Source organism: Populus nigra, chromosome 1 (genome assembly GCF_951802175.1).
Source record: "Populus nigra chromosome 1, ddPopNigr1.1, whole genome shotgun sequence".
Classification (NCBI taxonomy): Eukaryota; Viridiplantae; Streptophyta; class Magnoliopsida; order Malpighiales; family Salicaceae; genus Populus; species Populus nigra.
The window spans coordinates 6,719,730-6,740,329 of NC_084852.1; the positions used below are offsets into that span (position 1 = coordinate 6,719,730).

At 33.4% G+C, this 20,600-nt stretch overlaps 2 protein-coding genes across 2 annotated transcripts; one reads left to right on the plus strand and one right to left on the minus strand.

Annotated features, from left to right (window-relative positions):
- Positions 1 to 6,905: 6,905 nt before the first annotated feature.
- Positions 6,906 to 9,759, plus strand: LOC133677859 (GDSL esterase/lipase At5g03610-like). Its single transcript, XM_062099999.1, has 5 exons — positions 6,906 to 7,293; positions 7,419 to 7,649; positions 8,390 to 8,661; positions 8,934 to 9,240; positions 9,410 to 9,759. Exons 1-5 carry the CDS (start codon positions 7,227 to 7,229, stop codon positions 9,607 to 9,609), a joined length of 1,077 nt encoding a protein of 358 aa, XP_061955983.1. The 5' UTR covers positions 6,906 to 7,226; the 3' UTR covers positions 9,610 to 9,759.
- Positions 9,760 to 10,984: 1,225 nt separating this feature from the next.
- LOC133670254 (ADP-ribosylation factor GTPase-activating protein AGD5) lies at positions 10,985 to 20,400 on the minus strand. Its single transcript, XM_062090782.1, has 11 exons — positions 20,126 to 20,400; positions 18,815 to 18,873; positions 18,544 to 18,634; positions 18,058 to 18,112; positions 17,867 to 17,957; positions 17,516 to 17,750; positions 13,517 to 13,736; positions 13,192 to 13,379; positions 12,463 to 12,975; positions 12,311 to 12,369; positions 10,985 to 11,355 (listed from the first exon to the last, which is right to left on the minus strand). Exons 1-11 carry the CDS (start codon positions 20,174 to 20,176, stop codon positions 11,196 to 11,198), a joined length of 1,722 nt encoding a protein of 573 aa, XP_061946766.1. The 5' UTR covers positions 20,177 to 20,400; the 3' UTR covers positions 10,985 to 11,195.
- Between the last annotated feature and the right edge of the window lie 200 nt (positions 20,401 to 20,600).

The window sequence follows — 20,600 nt, forward strand, 5'->3', positions numbered from 1 at the left end:
TCTTGAGCGGGCTAGACTTACTGATAACAAGACTGTAGATACTTCTATTGAGGTTAACGCGAGGTACTCTTCTTCTGATGGTTTACCTTTGATAGATCCTACTTTATACCGCACTATTGTTGGGAGTTTGGTATATCTCACCATTACTCGTCCAGATATTGCATATGCTGTTCATGTTGTTAGTCAGTTTGTTGCTTCTCCTACTGCTATTCACTGGGCAGCTGTTCTTCGTATTTTGCGATATCTTCGGGGTACCGTTTTTCAGAGTCTTTTACTTTCATCCACCTCTTCCTTGGAGCTGCGTGCATATTCTGATGCTGATCATGGTAGTGATCTCACAGATCGTAAGTCTATTACCGGGTTTTGTATCTTTTTAGGTGATTCTCTTATTTCTTGGAAGAGCAAGAAACAATCTATTGTTTCTCAATCATCCACCGAAGCAGAATATCGTGCCATGGCATCTACTACCAAAGAGATTGTTTGGTTACGTTGGTTACTTGCTGATATAAGAGTTTCATTTTCTCATCCTACTCCTATGTATTGTGACAACCAGAGTTCTATTCAGATTGCTCACAACTCGGTTTTTCATGAGCGGACTAAGCACATTGAGATCGATTGTCATCTTACTCGTCATCATCTCAAGCATGGAACTATTACTTTGCCTTTTGTTCCTTCTTCCTTGCAGATTGCCGATTTCTTTACCAAGGCGCACTCCATCTCTCGTTTTTGTTTTCTGGTTGGCAAACTCTCGATGCTTGTAGCTGCTGCATCGTGAGTTTGAGGGGAGATGTTAAATAATATTTATGTAGTCTTATTTATTAAGGGTAGAATAGTACTTTCAGTTCAACCTATATATACTTTAGTTGTATTTAGGTTAACATTAATGCATTTCATAATATACAGATTATTCAGAATTTTATCCTCCTTTTTGTGTTCGATCTTAATTACTTTAACATCATCAACGTGCTAAACTATCAATCGATCATGGAGCTTCCTCGGAGAAAGTATGTTCCTTTTCCAGACTTCCAGTATCAGTGTAAGAATGCTGCCCAGTGTGGCATGCATGGAAGAGCAAATAAAAGCCTCTTTTTGTAGAAACTAGTTTTTGTGCACGTGATAAGATGATCTCTATCATTTCTATGTCATTTTAAATACCATTTCTATTGATCTAACAAAATAAATATATAAAGAGAAATAAGTTTTTTAATTGAAAAAAAAAATTTAACCAATGTTATGCATGAAAATAATTCAATAAAATAAATCCGTGATCTCGTTTATTGCCATTAATTTCTTTTTCTTGATCAATCATTTGTTTCCTTACACTATCATTACATTTCTTTCTTATGCTTATGATGAAGTGAATCTCTTTTTACCACCACATAACAAGAATTTGCATTTCTCATGGTTTTTATCATAATAAAATAGGACACTCTTTCATTTTTTTTTCTCTGAAATTACAGTTTAAATAGTACATAAACTCAATTTTAAAATTTAAATAAAAAGATTAAACTCCCTTGTATATAATATAATAAAAAAAGTAAACAAATGACAGATCTCCCTTCCTTTCTCTCATTTGTAACCCACCCTAAAATACCATTCACTACTAGAAAGTTGGCTAATACAAACGAATACATCAATAGAATGTTTTTATTAGTAGATTACGGCGAGTTTTCTCGACTATATATACCCTCACAGTATCCATCGATAAATACTGATAAAAATGTTTCATCGATATATACCAAGGGAATTACAGTGAAAAAAAAAGGAATGAGAAAAAAAAACTAAAAAGTACAATGACGTGTTATTTTTACAAAAAAAATTATTGATATATTTAAATTTGTCAATTAAATTTATCGATCATATTTTATTTATGACATGATAAACGACCCTCCTTTTTCCCTTTCCTATTTATTCTTCTTCCTTCATTTTTCTCTACAACAAACACCACAACCCCCTGCCCCCTATATTATTACAAATCAACCTCCCACTACAAATCCAACCATTTCAACACTCAGTTTATCAGTATTTCTGTTTTGATTCAAATGTTATTGAGGATTCTCCACTTCAAGTAAGCAAAACTACCCGTTTTTTATTTGAACTCAATTTTAAAATGTTAAATTTTATTGCATATTTTTGCATTATATGTATTTTATTTGTATTTACTTGTCTTATAGCTTTTTTCCATAGAAATTTATTGTACGAATAAATGATTTGTACATGTTAAGGTTTGTTTAAGATCTTGTAAAATTGTATTTGTTTGTAAATTGATGAAATTTAATTTGAATTTGTGACTTAGATGTTTTGTGATGAAATAAATAATAGCTTATTTAATGGACCCGTTTTATATTTTGTCAATTTTATTATTGAGTTAAAAATTTTGGTTTTTATTGTTTACTATTGTTTACTATTGTTTTGTCACTGTAAAATTATAGGGTTGATTTATGACGGGTCACAGGTCGCGAAGCCCAAATATAGTTTCATCTTAAACAAGAATACATAATTACTTATTTATCAATGACTTAAGAGTCTGCGTTTTTCTAATGAACATGCTTCAAACATATCAAAGTTGGTGAATTTAGATGATTGCAAAGTGTATGGAATGAAGAGCTATGACTGCCATGTGTTTATGCAAACACTCATTCCATTACCTTAACAAGATTTATTATCAAAAGGGATATGAGATGCACTCACGAAGATCAGTCACTTCTTTAGATATATATGCTCTAACAACTTGTAGACATAATACATGTTTAGACTTGAAATGAATATCATTCAGACAATCTACAAACTTAAGATGATTTTCCATTCATCATTCTTCAACTCTATAGAGCATCTGCCTTACATCAATCATTTCAGAAAAAGGTTGGAGGCCCAGTCCAATATAGATGATTGTATCCATTCAAGAGGTTAGAGATTATACATGCATCGTAATTAAAATTCTATTGTCTTTTTAAATAAATTCATAACATTTATTTAATTCCATGTAATTACTCGTTCAACCTTTAAAGAAAAGTAAAAAAGCAAAGCACATGTTGAGGCTTCGATATGTGAGGCTTATATTGTTGAAAAGATCTCAACATTTATCTTGTACTATTTTGAGCCTCACTTGAGAACAAGAATCAATCATGTTTCAAGGCATGACGACGGTGGGGAAGTGTCTTCGAGTGAGAACTTGTTAATATTCTCCCATCCTAGACGACCCGTACCAAAAAATATTATGAGAAGAAGATATTTGATATAAATAGAATTCAGACAAGTACATAATTATATGTTATTTAACTGCGATGAACTAAAGCTTTTTATTCAGTAAATAAAAAAAACACTGATGGAATGACATATGATTTTTCTATCAGTGATATGTTTTATTCATAAATGAAAATACCAACGGAATGAAGCAAATAAAATTTTTTTGGCACGTTTTGTTCGTCAATAAATCCATTGGTAAAATTATTATTGACAGACCATGAATCATCGACGAGAGTTTTTCCAATGAATTATTTTCATCGGTGAGCCTACCGGTAAAATTTGTGCCAATGGACTGTGAGTATGAATATCGACAAAAAATTATGTCAGAAAATCTAAAAATTCTGATAGTGTTTATGGCTACTAATTGAAGAAAAAATTCAATCTCCATCATTTTTGTAAAATAATTGGTCACCTCAAGTCGAACTTTATAAACTCAATTTAATATGTTTTTTTTTTTGAAAATTTAAGTTTGAGTTAAGGGGTGATGGCTACTTTTATTTTTTTTTAATTCAAGGGTAAAGTTGTAAGATTTAACATAATAACTTTTTAGTTATTAATTGAAATATAATGACAATCCTGAAAATACATTATTTTTTTGTTGATTTTTTTGGTGTGCCTCAAGTATTATCAATTTATAAACTCGATGATATAAACTATAATTTTTTGAAAAATAAAGGTAAAGTAAAAAAAATAATTAAATTATAGAATAATTAGAGTAATTTTCCCTATTAAAATTTGTTAAATTGTTCTATTACTTTTCTTAAATTACATTATTGATATAGTTATTTTTTTCAGTATTTTCGCACGCATGGTGAGTTTTTTTTCTAAATATTGATTTGAAAAATCTCAAAATATAATTAAAATAATTAATAGATATTAAAAAAACTAATATTGAAGATTTTCAGAAGAAAACAAAAGAAAGAAAGAAGATAATTTCAAGACACGATAGAGCACTTTAAGCCCAGATAAGAGGCCTTATGGCCAGGTAGACAGTCTTGTGAAAGAAACGCAAGCACCTGAACGGACCACGTAGACAAATTCAAGCCCAGAGTGACAAGTGAATGGCCCACACTACCCAAATTCACGCTTGCCCATCGCTTTGCTTTAAAAGCAAATTAAGGGTCAGAGTGCTTAGAAAAATATGAGGTAAACTATATGCTGTGATCCTTATAGTTTCATCAATGTTCCATTTCTACAACTATAGTCTATAATTTTCTATTTTTTTTAGTTTTTTATGAAGGAAAAAGTTTCATTTTTTTCCCTTTACTACTAATTAAACAACCAAGGACAAACCTCATTTCTATTCATATTTGTTTTATTTTTCTTATTTTCTCTAATTATTTCATCTTAAATTCCCACAAATATTACAATATCTCACAAGGAAAAAACTAGAAACCTGAAAAAAAATTCTCAAACACCAAATTCAAAAGGCAGATTATTTAATGATTAATTGGCGGCACAATGGACTTCTGAAACTAAAAGGGTAGCATTTAGAAGTTTTGAGCTCCAGGGAAAAAGTAAAGCTTACCCTAAATTTTTTATGCTTAACGCTACAGGTCAGCTAGAACATGTGATTTTTTTTTAATCATAATCTCACCATTAGAGTCGGAGGGATCCTGAATCTCCGGTGATGTTCGAGAGGTAATTAGCCTAATGGGTCTCCCATGTGCCGAGCAGCCTAATGGGTGCCGACGATGAGTCTGTTCCTCGGAAAGAAAACTGTAACAAGTGGAACATGAAGACATGGCAGTAGTGGGTACTGCTCAGTCCAACATGATAAGAAAGTCCACGGATACCCGACGACTACTTATGAAGACATGTAAAATTTATGCTAGTGCTTAGGATGATATTTTAAACTTCAATTTGAAAAAAAAAATTTATTTTTTTATCTCATTACTCAACATTGATTTTTTTAATAAAACAAGCTTTATTTTTATATAAAGTTATCTTGATTTTCATCACATGACTCATGGGTTTGATGAGTTAATCTATGTGGGCTAATATTTTTTTTAATTATTTTTATTTTATATTTTAATATTTGATTTATTGAAACATGGGTTAATATGTTTTTTTATTGTTTTATTTTTATTGTTTTTATGTTAATTGTTTTTCTTTAAAATACGCAAGCATTGACTAAATATAAAAATTGTTTTTAAATTGTTTTTTTATTTGACCCATGGTGGAGAATAATGGTCAACACGCCTTCTCTTATTTCTTGTTAATTGTTGTAAGATCTGTAAAATGATTAATATATGACTACAAATTCATTTTGTTGCTTAATGGTCACCACGCGTAGCTTATGGAGAGCTTAGAGTGGAAGGTGCGTGCCCACTAGACTAATAACCAACTAACATGATGAATTTTTGTTTAAGATAAACTTTGCTGTAAATTATATTAAAAAATAATATAAATTATATCTTGATATTTTATTTAACAGTTTAAATTATCTATTTGACATGATATCAGAACATTGATAACTAAACGGTCATGAATTCGAATCTCACTATTTTCATTTATATAATAAAAATTAAATACAATATAGTGTAAATATGTGTAAGTTTCAAGTTCAAAATGCTTTCATTTGAGGAGATGTGTTATAAAATAATATAAATCATATCTTAAAATATCACAAAACAACTTAAATTTTTAAATTAAATTGATTATTTGATACATTAATCACATCATTGAGTGGAGGTTTATAAGGCTGATTATATAGACAAAAAACAAAAATAAAAACTAGCCTAGGCACATTGTTCTTCTTCGTGCCCATGCGCTTGTGCTTTTTTTAATAAACAAGTAATTTTTTCTATTGATCATTTGGTTTTTATTATTTCTATCATATAATAAAACAAAAATATAATTTACCCTAGTGAAGTCCATAATTCAAATCACGAGTTTTACAGGCGGATTAGAGCGAACATAATACATATTTTTTTCCTTTGATATTTTTCTTTGGATCTATCCAATCGACAAGATCATGTTGGTGCAACTCTCATATAATTTAATTTAAAAATCTAACTATATAAAAAGTTGAGTCAAGATTTTTTAAGTTTGAATTATTATACCAAGTTTAACAACAATACTATAAAATTTATGATGGACTAAATATTATTATTTTAAGTTCCAAAACTTTTTTTTTTATCCAAACGTAATGAAAGAGCGATCAATAAACTAGTAGGTTACAAAGTCAATTGTTAAAAAAAATAGGCTAACTATTATCAAGCTACTCAATATGATAGGTTTCTAACGTCGTCTAATCACCTTGCTCATTAATTAATGTTAAGTTTTTTTTAAAATAATTTTTATTGTATTCTCAAATATATTATTTTTATCATATTTAAGTATCAAAAATAATTTTTTTAAAAATAAAAAATATATATTATTTTAATATATTTCTAAATTAAAATTACTTAAACATAATTATTATCATATTCTCCAATATATTATGATATTCTATCTTAAAGTCAGAGAATTTCCAAATCAAAATATCCGCTGGTCAAGCCAAGGCATGGTCTAAACTTGGAGCAATATCCGGCAATCATAATTGACTAGTTCCATTAATTTCTTTTTGAAATCCCATGCACCGTTCAATTTACAGCATGAAAGAACATATTTAAATAAAAATTGCAATACCCCTTCCAATCACATTCCGCGTCTTGGAATTAAAATTGTAAAAATTATGCAAAAAAAAAGTTGAAAAATCAAAATGAAGCTGCTGAGAGAACCTAGATTTTTGCGGTCATAAAGGGGTTCGGACTGAACATTTCGAAGAAGAACAAAGGCCACGAAAAAGCAAACCTCTACAGTTTGTGCTGCCACCACTATTTAAGGAGGCAATCGTGTCTCTTTCCTCAGTCAAAACTCATTTCGGCGTACACCTCTACATCAACCTCATCATCTCCTTCTCCACCGCCCATCATCTCTGTCACGAGTTTAAACTCTTGTGACATCTTGGCTTTGAGTTTTATAGCTGTCCTATCATGGGCAAACAACAAAAACTCCTCTTTCACATCTTTCTCTGCTTCTCTTTCCTTTTGCTTCTCTCAGGTATATGGATGTTACTTATCTTTTTTAACCATTTTCATAACTTTGATTTCTTTTTTTTTAAGGAATATGATCTTGGGCTTGTTTTTTCTCTTCAAAACTTGTATAAAACTACTTATATATTGCAGAGAACACTAGGGTGAACGGTTCATCTCACCACCACCATCACCACCACCACAGACATCGTCCTCTCTTCAATTTTAGACCAAGCAAGCTCTTTGTATTTGGAGACTCGTACGCAGACACAGGCAATAACAGGAATTCTTTAGCAAGTTCATGGAAAGTTCCCTATGGAATCACATTTCCAGGCAAACCTGCCGGTCGGTTCTCAGATGGCCGTGTCTTGACTGATTTCATCGGTAAGTGGTGTCTCTGGATTCCTCTGTCTAATGATGTGTTTTCACCTTTAGCTTTACTTTCTTAGGTGTGTCACCATGTAATCAGCTTTACTTTGCTTTTAGTCTTGTAGATGTATAATTATATTTTAGTGGTGGGGTTTTCCCACTATTTTATCCTCTTGTCTTGTGACGATCACTACCGACTCTGCTGCCTTTGTTTTTTTTTTTTAAGCTGTAAAATGCTTCATTATCGGGTTAACTTTAAAAAAAAAACAAAAAATCTTGTTTCAGTACTTTCGAAAGGTTCTTCTATCTTCCTTCCATTGTCTCAGCTCCCATCATCCATCTTTATCCCCACCAGGGCCACCACTACCGTCGAAATAGTTTCCTTTTTTGTTTTTTTATTTATTTATGCTGATATTTACTTTGCTGCAATTATTGAAACTTATTGTTGCCCATCTGACAAGATTGTACACTTCAGCACTCTTTACAAGTGACGACGAATTCTTGCAATTTAAGGTTTAGCTATTAACTTTAATCCTTGTATTTTAAGAAAATGAATTGATTAGTCCCTGGTTTTAGAATCCGTCGGTTTGATCCCTTTGTTTTTCAAATCCATCCATATTATTTTAGTTCTTTCGCCAATTTCATGTTTTCTTTCCTTTTTAGTTTTCTTATTTGAGAAATAGGAAAAGGAAAAGAGAAACTGCAAGTACGAAGCTTGATTTAATTGACGTTAAAAACTATATATATATATGCAGCTAAGTCTCTCGGAATCAAGTCTCCGATCCCATACAGATGGAGAAATGTGGGGATCGAGCACTGGAAAAACGGGATGAATTTCGCATATGGAGGCACTGGGGTGTTCCCTACCTTGGCTCCAGATCCGAACATGACCACACAGATTGATTTTTTCCAAGATATCATCCATAAGAAAATCTACTCTGGATCAGACCTTTGTTCCTCTATGGCCCTTGTTTCCGTCGCTGGTAATGACTATTCAACTTATGCTACCACAAACGGCTCACCACAGGTAACATTCGATCATCCGTACACTCTGTTTTCTTCTTATTTCTGTATTTTGTTCTCGAATTCATTCATGCACACGTATTTGTTCAAGATGATGATGTTACATCATGTTAGTTTCGTATTTTTTATTCTTTTTGGAAGCATGGGCTCCAACGATTCAAACATAAATGGAAATTCAGGATGAAAAATTTGTTTCGTTTGCCTCTAATCAATAGATGCCTTCAACACTAGACGATGGAATGTGTGATCTTAATTAATTTATTGTCACTATGGTAGGGCTGGCAACCTTTCATTATAGAAGTAGTGAATCAACTAGTTACGAACATGAAACGCATTCATGGCATGGGAGTGAACAAAGTGGTTGTCACCGCCCTCCAACCTCTGGGGTGTCTTCCCCGCAGCACCTTTACGTCCTCGTTCCAGCAATGTAATGGAACCGAAAACGAGCTTGTCGGTTTCCACAACCTCTTGTTGCAACAAGCAGTCACAAAGTTGAATAATGAAACTAAGGATTCTACGTTTGCCATTCTTGATCTCTACAAGGCATTCATGGCTGTCTTCAAAAGACAAGGAAAAAATCCAGGTTTGTTTCTTTATTTTTTCAGTGTTTACATGAAACAATTAGTACATAGCAAACCTGCTTGGCGTCTAAACGGGCTTGCTATATCATGCATGTTGTCTCAGTTTAAGATATTTTCAAGCTATGCTCTTGACCGTAGCTCTTCTTCTTTTTCTTTTATTGCCCTGCTCAGGAAGTTCGAAGTTCGGGAATCCGTTGAAGCCATGTTGCACTGGTATATCCACTGAATATGGCTGTGGAAGTGTAGATGCGAATGGAGTGAAAAAGTACGTAGTTTGTGATGATCCTGAAACTAAATTTTTTTGGGACACAGTGCACCCTACGCAGGAGGGATGGCGAGCTGTGTATTCAGCTTTGCTCCAAGAACAATAATTGTAGAAAAAAAAGAAATTGGTGATGTGAAGTAGTTGTTCCTGTTATGCATTCCCCAATAATATGATCTTTGTATCTGCTTTTCTTTTATTTTTATTTCTCATCTTTCAAGAATTAGCGAATTGCTATATTAATTAGTTTTTATGATTATCTTGATTTTTTTTTTATTTTTTTTGGAGATGATCAAATTTCTCAGTCAGTTAGATCCATGTGTGCGATGATAGGCTATTAGATCCTGCTCGTGCACTTTTTAACCAAGCAAATCACCTACAGTCTTTTGTTCAAAAACAGTAGCGCTTTAACTTGTGAACATTGAATCACATTTTTTCTTTTTTCCAAATTAAACTTGAAATTATGGTAAAAACACAAAATTAAAAGATAGAGGATGAAAATTATATATTCCAAAAGTAGTTTGATGGCTGCAGATTTTGTGTTTTGAGGTTTTGTTTTAGTTTTTTTTGTTTGGTTAATTTTTATTTTTAGGTGATTTTAAAGTGTTTTGAGGTTGTGACATGGTTTAGGATGATTTGTATTATGTTTATTATGTATTTTGGATAAAAATAGATTGCTCAAAAAATCCTCCCCTAAATTTTTATCCACCACAATGATAGCTGGATTTTAAAGAGCATTAGGTAACGTGTCACTTTCTATTTTTTTTTTTTCTTAAGTGGACCTTTGAAAAAGAAACAAATAAAACAAAACGCCACCCAAAATGATTTAGATTTAGATTGTTTTTAAACTCAAAAAATTTACGAGGTCATAATCAAAATAACTTCTACAAAAATCAATTTAAAATTCAAACTAAACAAAAAAATCATGTCAAAAATTTCCACGTGTGACCAAACTAGATTTAATAATAATATATAAAAAAATTCCCGTCTTTTTATCCGCAGTGTAGCTGGTCCTTGCTAATTTAGATATCCTTTCCTTCCTTGCATTGAACTCATTAGACTTTAGCTCTAAAAAGGAGCAACCATAAACCATATCCCTGCACCTTTAAACGCTACTATTTTTAGACTTGAAAGTCATAACGGTCGTTGATATAATAAAGAGTTGCAGCTTTTCTTTTTACTTATCAGCGAACAAATATATTTTGAGAATTGGATTAGAAAAACAAATATATAAATCACTTGCATTTATTGGTACAGCTTAAAAATGGCTGTCATTTTAATATCAATTAGTAAAAAAATAAAATTATAAACGCTATTAGTGCTTAATATTTGCTTTATCGAAATTATGATATCTAAATCATGGCTACCAACACGTTTTGGAGCAGAAGAACACCTACATTTTAAGACAACAAACTCGAACCAAGATGGCTTTCTGTTGTTCAGTTCGGAGTTTGCACAGTGGGGGGAAAGGGGAAAGGGGAAAATGACAATCAATCTTAGCCCATCTTTATTACTCTGAATACTCGTATAAATGAACCATCAACGAAATATGAAGGAAAAACTGGAACTGCCTCTACAGAGTAGTTTACAATCGCAAACCAAGAAGGGAAGAACAAAATCTTTGAAGTGCTATTTTCATGTAATCAAACTATTTTAGTATTGTATGATGTAGCCAACTTCAACTCCTGATGGCACTCAATGCTTTGAGAACATGCCTTGCATTAAAGAGGAGAAGTCATAATCCTTTCCGGCTGGTGTTGAAGTACCAGATGAGACTGAGGATGACGATTGAGTTTTCCCGACTCCATTGTTTGTCCCACCATTAGCAGGGGTAACTTGCTCAATGTTATGAAGGCTGCAAGCACCAAGGGTAAGAATATGAGTGCAGAAAATACACAAAATCTAGACAGGAGAACAGATTTTAAAAGTGGTAAAGAGAAGCATCAATGGATATGAATTCAAAGTGTACTTGTAAAAAACTTTCAAATTCCAGCATTTCTAATCATTCTTTTAAGTTTTTATGACGGCAACATCGTTTTACTAACATAGAAAACAGTATGAGGATTTTACACTCTATGCAGCTACAAAACAGGAATACATGTGCTCACGTAAGACTTGAAACTGCAGTGCTTTTCAAGTGGCTCGGAGCTTCCATCCTGTAAGTAACAAAAGGGGGGAGAAGAAGAAATGCAGCAACAAGCTTATGCTATAGCTTTCTCACTTCCATCATCTTCACTCCACAACACTACGTGAATTTCTTCATGGAATGTTATAATTGATAACAATTGAGTAATTAGCAATTTTATACCTCGTGCAATGGAAGACTGAGGACCAAACTCAAGCAGGAAGATACAGACATGCACACAGAAAAGTGGGCAGGGAAGATAGCATACAGAGAGTAAGATGAAAAAAGTTGCCATTTGATTTTTCTATTCTGTCTACTTGAAGACCACAAATTCAAAAGCAAGCCCAGTTTTACCAATTGAGGAATGATTGTTGGACTTCTGCCAAAATAAAAGGAAGCTACTATGCACATAACAAGATATGCATGTTAAAAATATTCTCTGGCAGTCTAATACTATCTGAAACTTGACTCACCGCAAACAAGCTGATCAAACAAATTAACAGCTGACAGGGGGGCCCTCCCCCAAACCCCACACAAACACCAACAAAAAAATAAAAAATGAAAAAATAAAAGGGAAAAGAAAAAGGTTATAAAATTCATGGTTTTAGTTTCAACAGAGTTCAAAGCACGATCACAGGTTATATATATTCATCAACACCACAGTAGACTGGGGAAAACAAATTACCTAGATGTTGGATATGGTACAGAGCTTCCCCCAGGATGTGTCAGTCTTATGTCAGCAGTCTAGCCCAGTAAAAAAAACATCATCAGAAAACTACTGAATTAAGCTAATTAAGTATCGGCAAAAATGAAAGCAATCCATTCCATAATACGAACCTGCTTAAGTTTCTGTAAGTCACCCTGCCCAGCTACTGGCATCATCAAACCAGGGATTTGGTATCCAATATTTGGCCAGTTTTGTACAGGTATGCTGATACCATTTGGTCCTTGCTGTTGAATACTGCCTGAAAGTTTTTGGTCCCCACCAGCAGATTTTGCTGCAGTGGCCATAAGAAGTTGCTGTTGATGCGCCAGTATAGCAAGTTGCTGTTGATTCATTGCTTTTGGGTCCCCGCCAGCAGATTTTGCTGCAGCAGCCATAAGAAGTTGCTGTTGATGCGCCAGTATAGCAAGTTGCTGTTGATTCATTGCTTTTGGGTCCCCGCCAGCAGATTTTGCTGCAGCAGCCATAAGAAGTTGCTGTTGCTGTGCCAGAATAGCAAGTTGCTGTTGGTTTATCGCTTTTGGATCCCCACCAGCAGATTTTGCTGCAGCAGCCATAAGAAGTTGCTGTTGTGCCAGCATAGCAAGTTGTTGTTGATGCATCGCAAACGGTGATACCATATTTGACTATAAAATTTTGCAAACAAAATCATCAGATAATATTTCAATTCCACATTAATTCCACAAAGTTGAACTCCAGTGCAAACTCAAACTAAGTTGGTTTTTAACAGAGGTGATAGATGTGATCAAGAAATCAGAACATCCAGTTAGAATCTAATAAATTACCAAACAAAGTTTTGAGGAAAAGTTCAAAAGATGCATAAATGATGCCAAAGCATATACCTTCTCAAAAAGGCTCATTATATCATTTTTTACATCTTTCTGGGGTTTCTCCAAGACTGAAGGGGTTGCTAAAGAAGGTGAATCTTTAAATAAATCCTCAATTCCAGAAACGGACTGGGTATCATTTTCTACTGCTTTAGTTGGACCAGTATTTCCAGTTGTTGATACTTCTTCAGCAACTGCTGCAGCTGCAAATTTAGGAAGAGTCCACATTGTTAACAAGAATCACTATGTATGTGTGTGCGTGTCTGAAAAAGAAAAAATCAGCAAATTACACATAAAAGGTCATGGTAAGTAATGATTGCCCAAACAGATGAAAACATACATTGAAAACCTGCCCAACTGTTATCATCATTAGCAGCTGCCTCCGAACCATTTTCAGTAGGGCCATCCATGGAGAGCAAGTCGAAAAGGTCAGTAGCAAAATCAACTTTGGGTGGAGAGACAGCTGGAGCAGCATCTGCAACCTTCTTTGCAGCTTCAGTAGCCTCCGCCATTGGTTCAGCTTTTTCAACAACCTGTTGAGGCTTTGCAGGAGCAGTGACCTGTTTGTGAAAAAATATCTTATGCTCAAATAATGATGCATCTAGGAACTTTATGGGTGGTAATGAAAAAAGAAACAGCAAAAAGACGTGAGATGAGTGCAAAGTGAGGAAACAATGAGAATTATGCATTTAACCCCTCAAACCAGTAGTCATTGCATAAGAGACAGGAAACTAGATCAAAATGATTTAGATATAGCATAATTTGATTTTATATAAACATTGGGTTATTCTGATTGGTTGTGCTTTTGGAGATAGATTTTACCTTCTCGAAACCATTTCTTCATAACAAGATTTTTATACCCACATCCATGCTCTAATTGAACTCCCTAGCTATAATAGCTAGAAAATATATGTTTTACCCGTAGCATTGTTGCTCCTCAAAGCACTTGCTATTCTGGCTTTGTAAACAGTACTCGCTATATATAGTGTATACTGTAGCACTCTAATTGCGGTGATTCGGTGGTGGTGAAAAGGAAGAAGTGATTCGCAGGAAATTTGTTGGTGTTGCTGTCATTCTTCTCTGTCTTCTGCGACTTCTAGTTACTGTTAAAAATAGGAAATTTGTTTGGTTATTTGTTGTTAATTGCTTTGGATTTCAAAGCCTCTGCCTCTTCTCTGCTAGAGCTACCAAATCAACAAATCTCCAGCTTCGACAAGGCAGAAGGTGCAGCCACCATGGTACATCTCCGCATCTCTCTCCCTCTCACTTCTCTCTCCCTCTCTTTAGCTGCTTCTTGATTCTTTCCTCTTAAAGATCTGCTCTGCAAGGGCATTAGCTAAAAGGGTTTGTGCCTTCATTCATGTTTGTCTGTTTTGCAACCTAAATTTGGTTTCTTCGTGGTTTTTATCATCTGGGTTTGTGATGTCAAATGTAATTAGCAATCCTAGATGGTTACACTTCATTAGATCCCATTTTGCACATCAATCTATATAGTGTATGAAGCATAACCAGTAATTGAATTAAACAGTACTTGAACAGTCCATGTGTTAAAACTGGGTTGCTGATTTTCTTTCAGGGACATGGTATTCCACATGAGATTCTTGATTTCTAATGTTGCGATTTTTATTATTATTTTTGTTGTCGGGTTTCGTGTTAATCTGCATTTTCTGTATGTTGAATTTTTTAGGTTGCGAATGATGACGAGGATGAAGATGATGTCTATGATTCTAAACATGCAGATAATGCTCAGCTGCAAGACACAAAATCTGAGTCCTTTACAGAATTGCCCAGGCCTCAGTCTGTTCTTACTATGGATTGTTTTTATAATAAAGAGGCAAAGAGAAAAAAACTGGTACATATTTTTCTTTGATTCATCTGAATTCCATGGGCAAAAAGTTCAACGGCCCAGTATGTTGTAGATATTCTTTGAATGAGTGGCTAAATTGTAATAGATAGCAAAAATCTTTTTGAATTTTACTGAGAGCAACATTGACATAATTTTTTTACAGTATTGCAACTTTCTTCAAGCATTGCCTTTGTTGAATGGTCTAGCAACTTTAAATGAATGAGAGCAATACACAAGTTTCAGCAGCCAGTGAGGGTGTGATATTCCTAGCTGTCATTGCATAGGAGTTCTATGCAAGATTACCTGGGCTCATTTAACATTTTCCTTGATCAGTTTTCTGTAAACTCGTTTCCAGCAACCAAGTCAACTTCTTTTATCTTTAGCTGTATGTGAAATCATAAGAATTTGTGAAGAAATTACATTACAGCTTTTTTCTCTTCTTCTCCTGGTCAGATTTTCTTTTCTAATTTCACAGAGATGAAGATTAAAAAGTTGATGCAATACTAGACACCCATCATTTTGTTTCTTTTGATATTTCATTTTTGCATATGAACAAATTGTGCTTCTCATACCTCTCCATTTTTCCTCACATGGCTATCCTTGTCATACACCTATTTGAAATGCTCTTTTTTTTTTGGAAATCAAAACCATTGTGAGCTTAGGATTCAAATGTGTGTTCAAATTTTTTATTTAGAGCCTATTTACTGGAAAAGTTCCATTTTTTATTTCCCTTTTTTCTATAACTTAAAACTGTCATGTGATTCGTAATCAGGTTGCTAATACAGTTTGATGCTAGGGTGATGCTATACAGCTTGATTTGTATATTTTCATTTGCCTTAATAGCATATGTGATCTTTAAACCTTTCATACATGCTAGGGTGACATGCTGTATAACCAGACATACAACCTTGATCAAGTTGCATTTGCTTCTGAAGAAATTAAAGATGCTCAAAAAACTGTACGTTCCAAAACGTCAATATAGTTTTAAAAATGCTCATGTTTGGAGCAACTTGTAGAAGGGCCCTATAAAGCATCTATTACTCAGATGAATTGACACTTAAAATCAGATTTTCTTGTGCAAAAAGTAGTAGACAGTTAAGGCATACATGCAATGAATATGGCATCCCTGTGAGTACTTGTTTGCATGTTGTCTTTGAAGATTCATCTTACACTAGATAGATTTATGGTTGCATTGGGATTTTAGTTGTGAGTACTTTGTGTGTTCAAAAAAGAAAAACTTGCAGTTGGTTGTCAAGGAATTTTAGTTGTGGTACAGATAAAAAACAAGGTCCAGTTCTTTCCAAATGCATGTAAATAGGTAGATTAAGACGTTGAAGATGCTAACTAAATTTGATGGTTCTGATGAATTTCCATATTATTCTAGAATCAGATCAACTTGTTTTGCTCATTCATTAATGAAAGAATATAACTGTTTGATGTGCAAGTGCAATGAAACAGAGAGGCAATGAAACATGAAAGAAATAACTGCTTGATGTGTTTGATGGTCAGTTTCTGTACATTGGGAGCTAATATTTTTCTCCATAGTGCAATAAATGTAGGATTGATGGTCAGCAACTCCTGCAACTCATTCTCCCTTTACTCAAAGTTCAATCAACTTAGATAAAGATGATGTTGTACTTGGTGACAATGACAATATGGAGAGACTGATAGGTAGAAAGGCGGCAAAGAAGCAAGTTAAAAAAAGATAAGGGTAGCACAATTTCTCATGTTTGATCGATCTTAGAGGATTACAAAGAATATAAAATGACATGGAACGTAAGAAGATGGAATATTTTGAAAAATCATATGCTTTAGAGAAAGAGAAAGTAAAGGCAAAACATGTCAAGGCAAAGACGGAAAGAGGCAGGATTGTTATTATGCAAGAACTTTTATTGAAACAACAAGATGAAGAAACAATAATGTTGATAGATACAACACGCATGCCTTGACATTGGTTGAATATTATGAGATGTGTCAAATGGAGATATTACTAAAATGATGTGATAGTGATTTTAATTAGTAGGGATTGTTTAAATTTTCTTGTTTTTTTAATTGTATGCATTTTCTTTTTATTATTTTTAATTTCTACTATATTAAAAGAATTAATTTTCAAAAGTGTCACTAAATAATTAGAATATTCATTAACATAATTTGAAAGCAATCAAAAGCAAGAAATAGCACACACTTGAATATTCATCTCACATATAATTTGAATAGCAAAAAATAATAAAAAAATATTCATGACTCTTTATTTTAGAGAGCATGGATGTGATCACATGTTTTAGAGAGCTAGCTAAAATGGCTTTCTAGCTATTTTAGCTAGGATTTAGCTAAAAAGTAAAGAACATGGATGTGGATGCTCTTAGGTCTTAGTATTTATTGAAGCTTTCTTTTCAAACATAAACAAAGGAAATAAATGATCAAGTAGTCCACTACATATTCTTTGAATACAGGAAAATCCAACTCGAACTCAGAAGGTAAAACTCAACATACCTGCTCAAATGCCCTAGGAGGAGCAGGAAGACTTATTCTTGTAGCAGGAGCACTGTTTTTTGAATTTGATACTTGAAAATTCTTTCTTTCCTCAAACAAATTTTCAGAGCTGCTGGTGTGTCCATGCCCACTTCTTTCAGCAGGTCTCTGCCAATGCAAAGAAGACCTTTCATCCCTCCCACTAGAAGGAGATTGTGGTTTTCCATCTTTAGAGACCCATCTCTTCTCTTCATACCTGAGAAAAAAAGTAACAATCAGGCACACTGCAATCATATGGACACACAAAGAGAATGACCAAACAAAACAGATTGAGAAAACTTGCTAATAATAGGGTTCTAACTATAGACATACTTTGCACGAATGAAATTCTCAATTCCAACTCTGTCGTAGTTCGGTGGTAGGTCTGCTTCCCAATAACTATTTGCTCTCTCATTCCCCATTGCTAAAAAAAAACAGCACAAAACAGGCTATTTATTACCCTCAAAAGTAAATGAAAATCGATCAGAATAAATCACAAGTTTGGAACAAGCCAATGAGCTTACATTGAATAAATGCAACCTGCTCTGGAAGCCATGTGTCAAGGGTTGCAGATCGAACCTGCAGAAGAGAATCAATCAAAGTCAGAATATCCTCAAGGATAATTGCAGTTTGATGTCTAATAAGCAGCATCTCCAAGTGGAAAATTAATAATCAAATTCAAAAGGTATAGACAACAGCAAGATATAACTTTATTGATCAACCAACAGTAGGCCTGGTTACCATGAACATCAAAAAAGAAGAAAATGGACAGCGCGTCATTAATCTCATAATAGTAAATAATCACCATACCATTTTTCTTTCAATTTTCTGTTTCTGTAATCAAAAGAGGCTAATACAAAAACTATTTCTTCATTGTTTTTCACAAAGCAACTCTTCATAGAAGACCTTGAACGTCTCATCTAAAATTCCTACTTTATGCCCAAATGTTTTTTAAATTATCTTAGTCTTCAGTTAAAGATGCTTAATTGGATTACAAAGCAGTTAGTCACCTTCGATATGTGTACCCCAAGACTTCTGTGGATCCCTGAACATTGCATGCAAATAAAGATACCCAAATTTACGCTTGCCCATCTTGGACCTCTGCAACAGAAACAGGTTAAACTCAGTAGCTCAAACAGATTGTAAAGCAACAAAAAAACTTAACAGTATCCAGCCACTTAAGAAGATCCATGACTTTAGAGTAATTTTTTATGTTTATGTTGCCAATTATTTACTATTATGCTAATTGTATCACATCTTCATATTCTTTTCGGTACATACTTGGCTTTGCAGTCAGCACATTCCCTATTCTCGGGCAATTTTAGGAGTCCTTCCAATATCTGCATAAGCACAAACAGAAAAGATGGAAGTAAATCAACACAATACATTATTATGAAATAAAAACGGAACAAATAATATTGATACTAGAATTCATAAAGTACAAACATTTAGAATGCAGAAAACAACAAAGCAAAAAAAAAAAATTATTAAAAAAAATCATAGTCCACTTCAATGACGAACAGCATCACATGCAGTTAGCCCCAATGGCAGTCATAAAGTCTAAACTTTGACATATATCAAATGTAGCAATGCCTTGCCATGAGGTTCAAAAAATCACTATAAACATGGAATGCATGATACAAGAGACAAGATGGAAATCAATAAAGACTCTAGAAAACTCCATGGTGCAACTATGAATCAAATATCAGGAAGAAATCACATTTCCAGCTGCTTAGACAAAAACTAATATTTAATCTCAAAAAGCTCAATTCACAATTGCTCCCCAAAAACAAAAGAATCAGACTGCCAAGTTGGCAGATTATGCATACCATACAGGTAACAGATTCGATCATAAAATGAGCACTCCATCCCATTTAACACAAATTACCCAGACAGCATATAATCCCTGTAGTTAATGCACTCAAAATCCAAACAAATTCTAAGGTTGAAGAAATTCAATCCCTCCTAATTCCATAATGCCACATCAGCACTCATGAAAGATGAACAAGAAATACCTATATTTAGCATTAGAGAAGAAAACAAATCACAAGCAGCAAAATAGTCAAGGACATTGACATAGTTCAGCCTATCTTAATAATTACAAAATGCAAGAATGTTGAGAAAATTTCTTTGTTCTTCATTCCGAATTAGACTGAAATTTCACCACCAGGATATATAATTCAGAGAAAATGCAACTTTAATCTTCTACTTTGATCTCAAGATATTATATACTAACCAGCAATAATGCAAATGAATCGCATCATATCAAATATAAATCTCTGGCAATCTAAAACTTGAAATTCACATCCCTAAAAGGTTAAACTCCAAAAAATTAACACAATCACCATTAATTAGTATAACAACCATCGCCATAATCAAGACATACTTCATCGATACCAAAAATATTAGATCAAATGTAAAATCAAGCAGAAATAAATATCAATGATCTAATTAATCATCTATCCAATCTAAAATCGCAAGACACATCAGATCAAATCAATCGCCACTTAATTCATAACCATAAGAATAAAAAAGAAATCGAGATTAAAGCAAAAACAGGATAGAGATTTCGATCAAGAAAAAAAGACTAACCTTTCTGTGCCTGGCATTAAGCTCTTTAGAGACGTTGGCCTTCTCGTTCATGGTGAGCCTGCAATAACCGCCAGAAAGAAGAAATTGGCTGATCGAGAGAGTGACAGAAAGTCGTAGCTGCAAAAGATAGAGAGGTCGAGGTAGAGGTCAATTTGGTCTTTTCAGCACCACTTTCTCCTCCCTATCTCTCTTTCTTTCCCTCTGATTATTGCGCGATCCAAACAGCACAATAAGAAGAGGAAGAAGGGAAAGGGGGGGTTTTTTATTTTATTTAAGCGTTTCCTTATTTTTAATCTTTATTTTATCTGTTTATTCATTTTTTTTAAAAAAAAATTTTAAGTTTATTTTGATATTAATATATCAGAAAATATTTAAAAAATTAATTTAAAACAAAAACTATTTTTAAAATATAAAAACAAACAAATTGTTATCATCTATCATGGTTGGTACGTGTAAGATATAATGGGATTAAGAG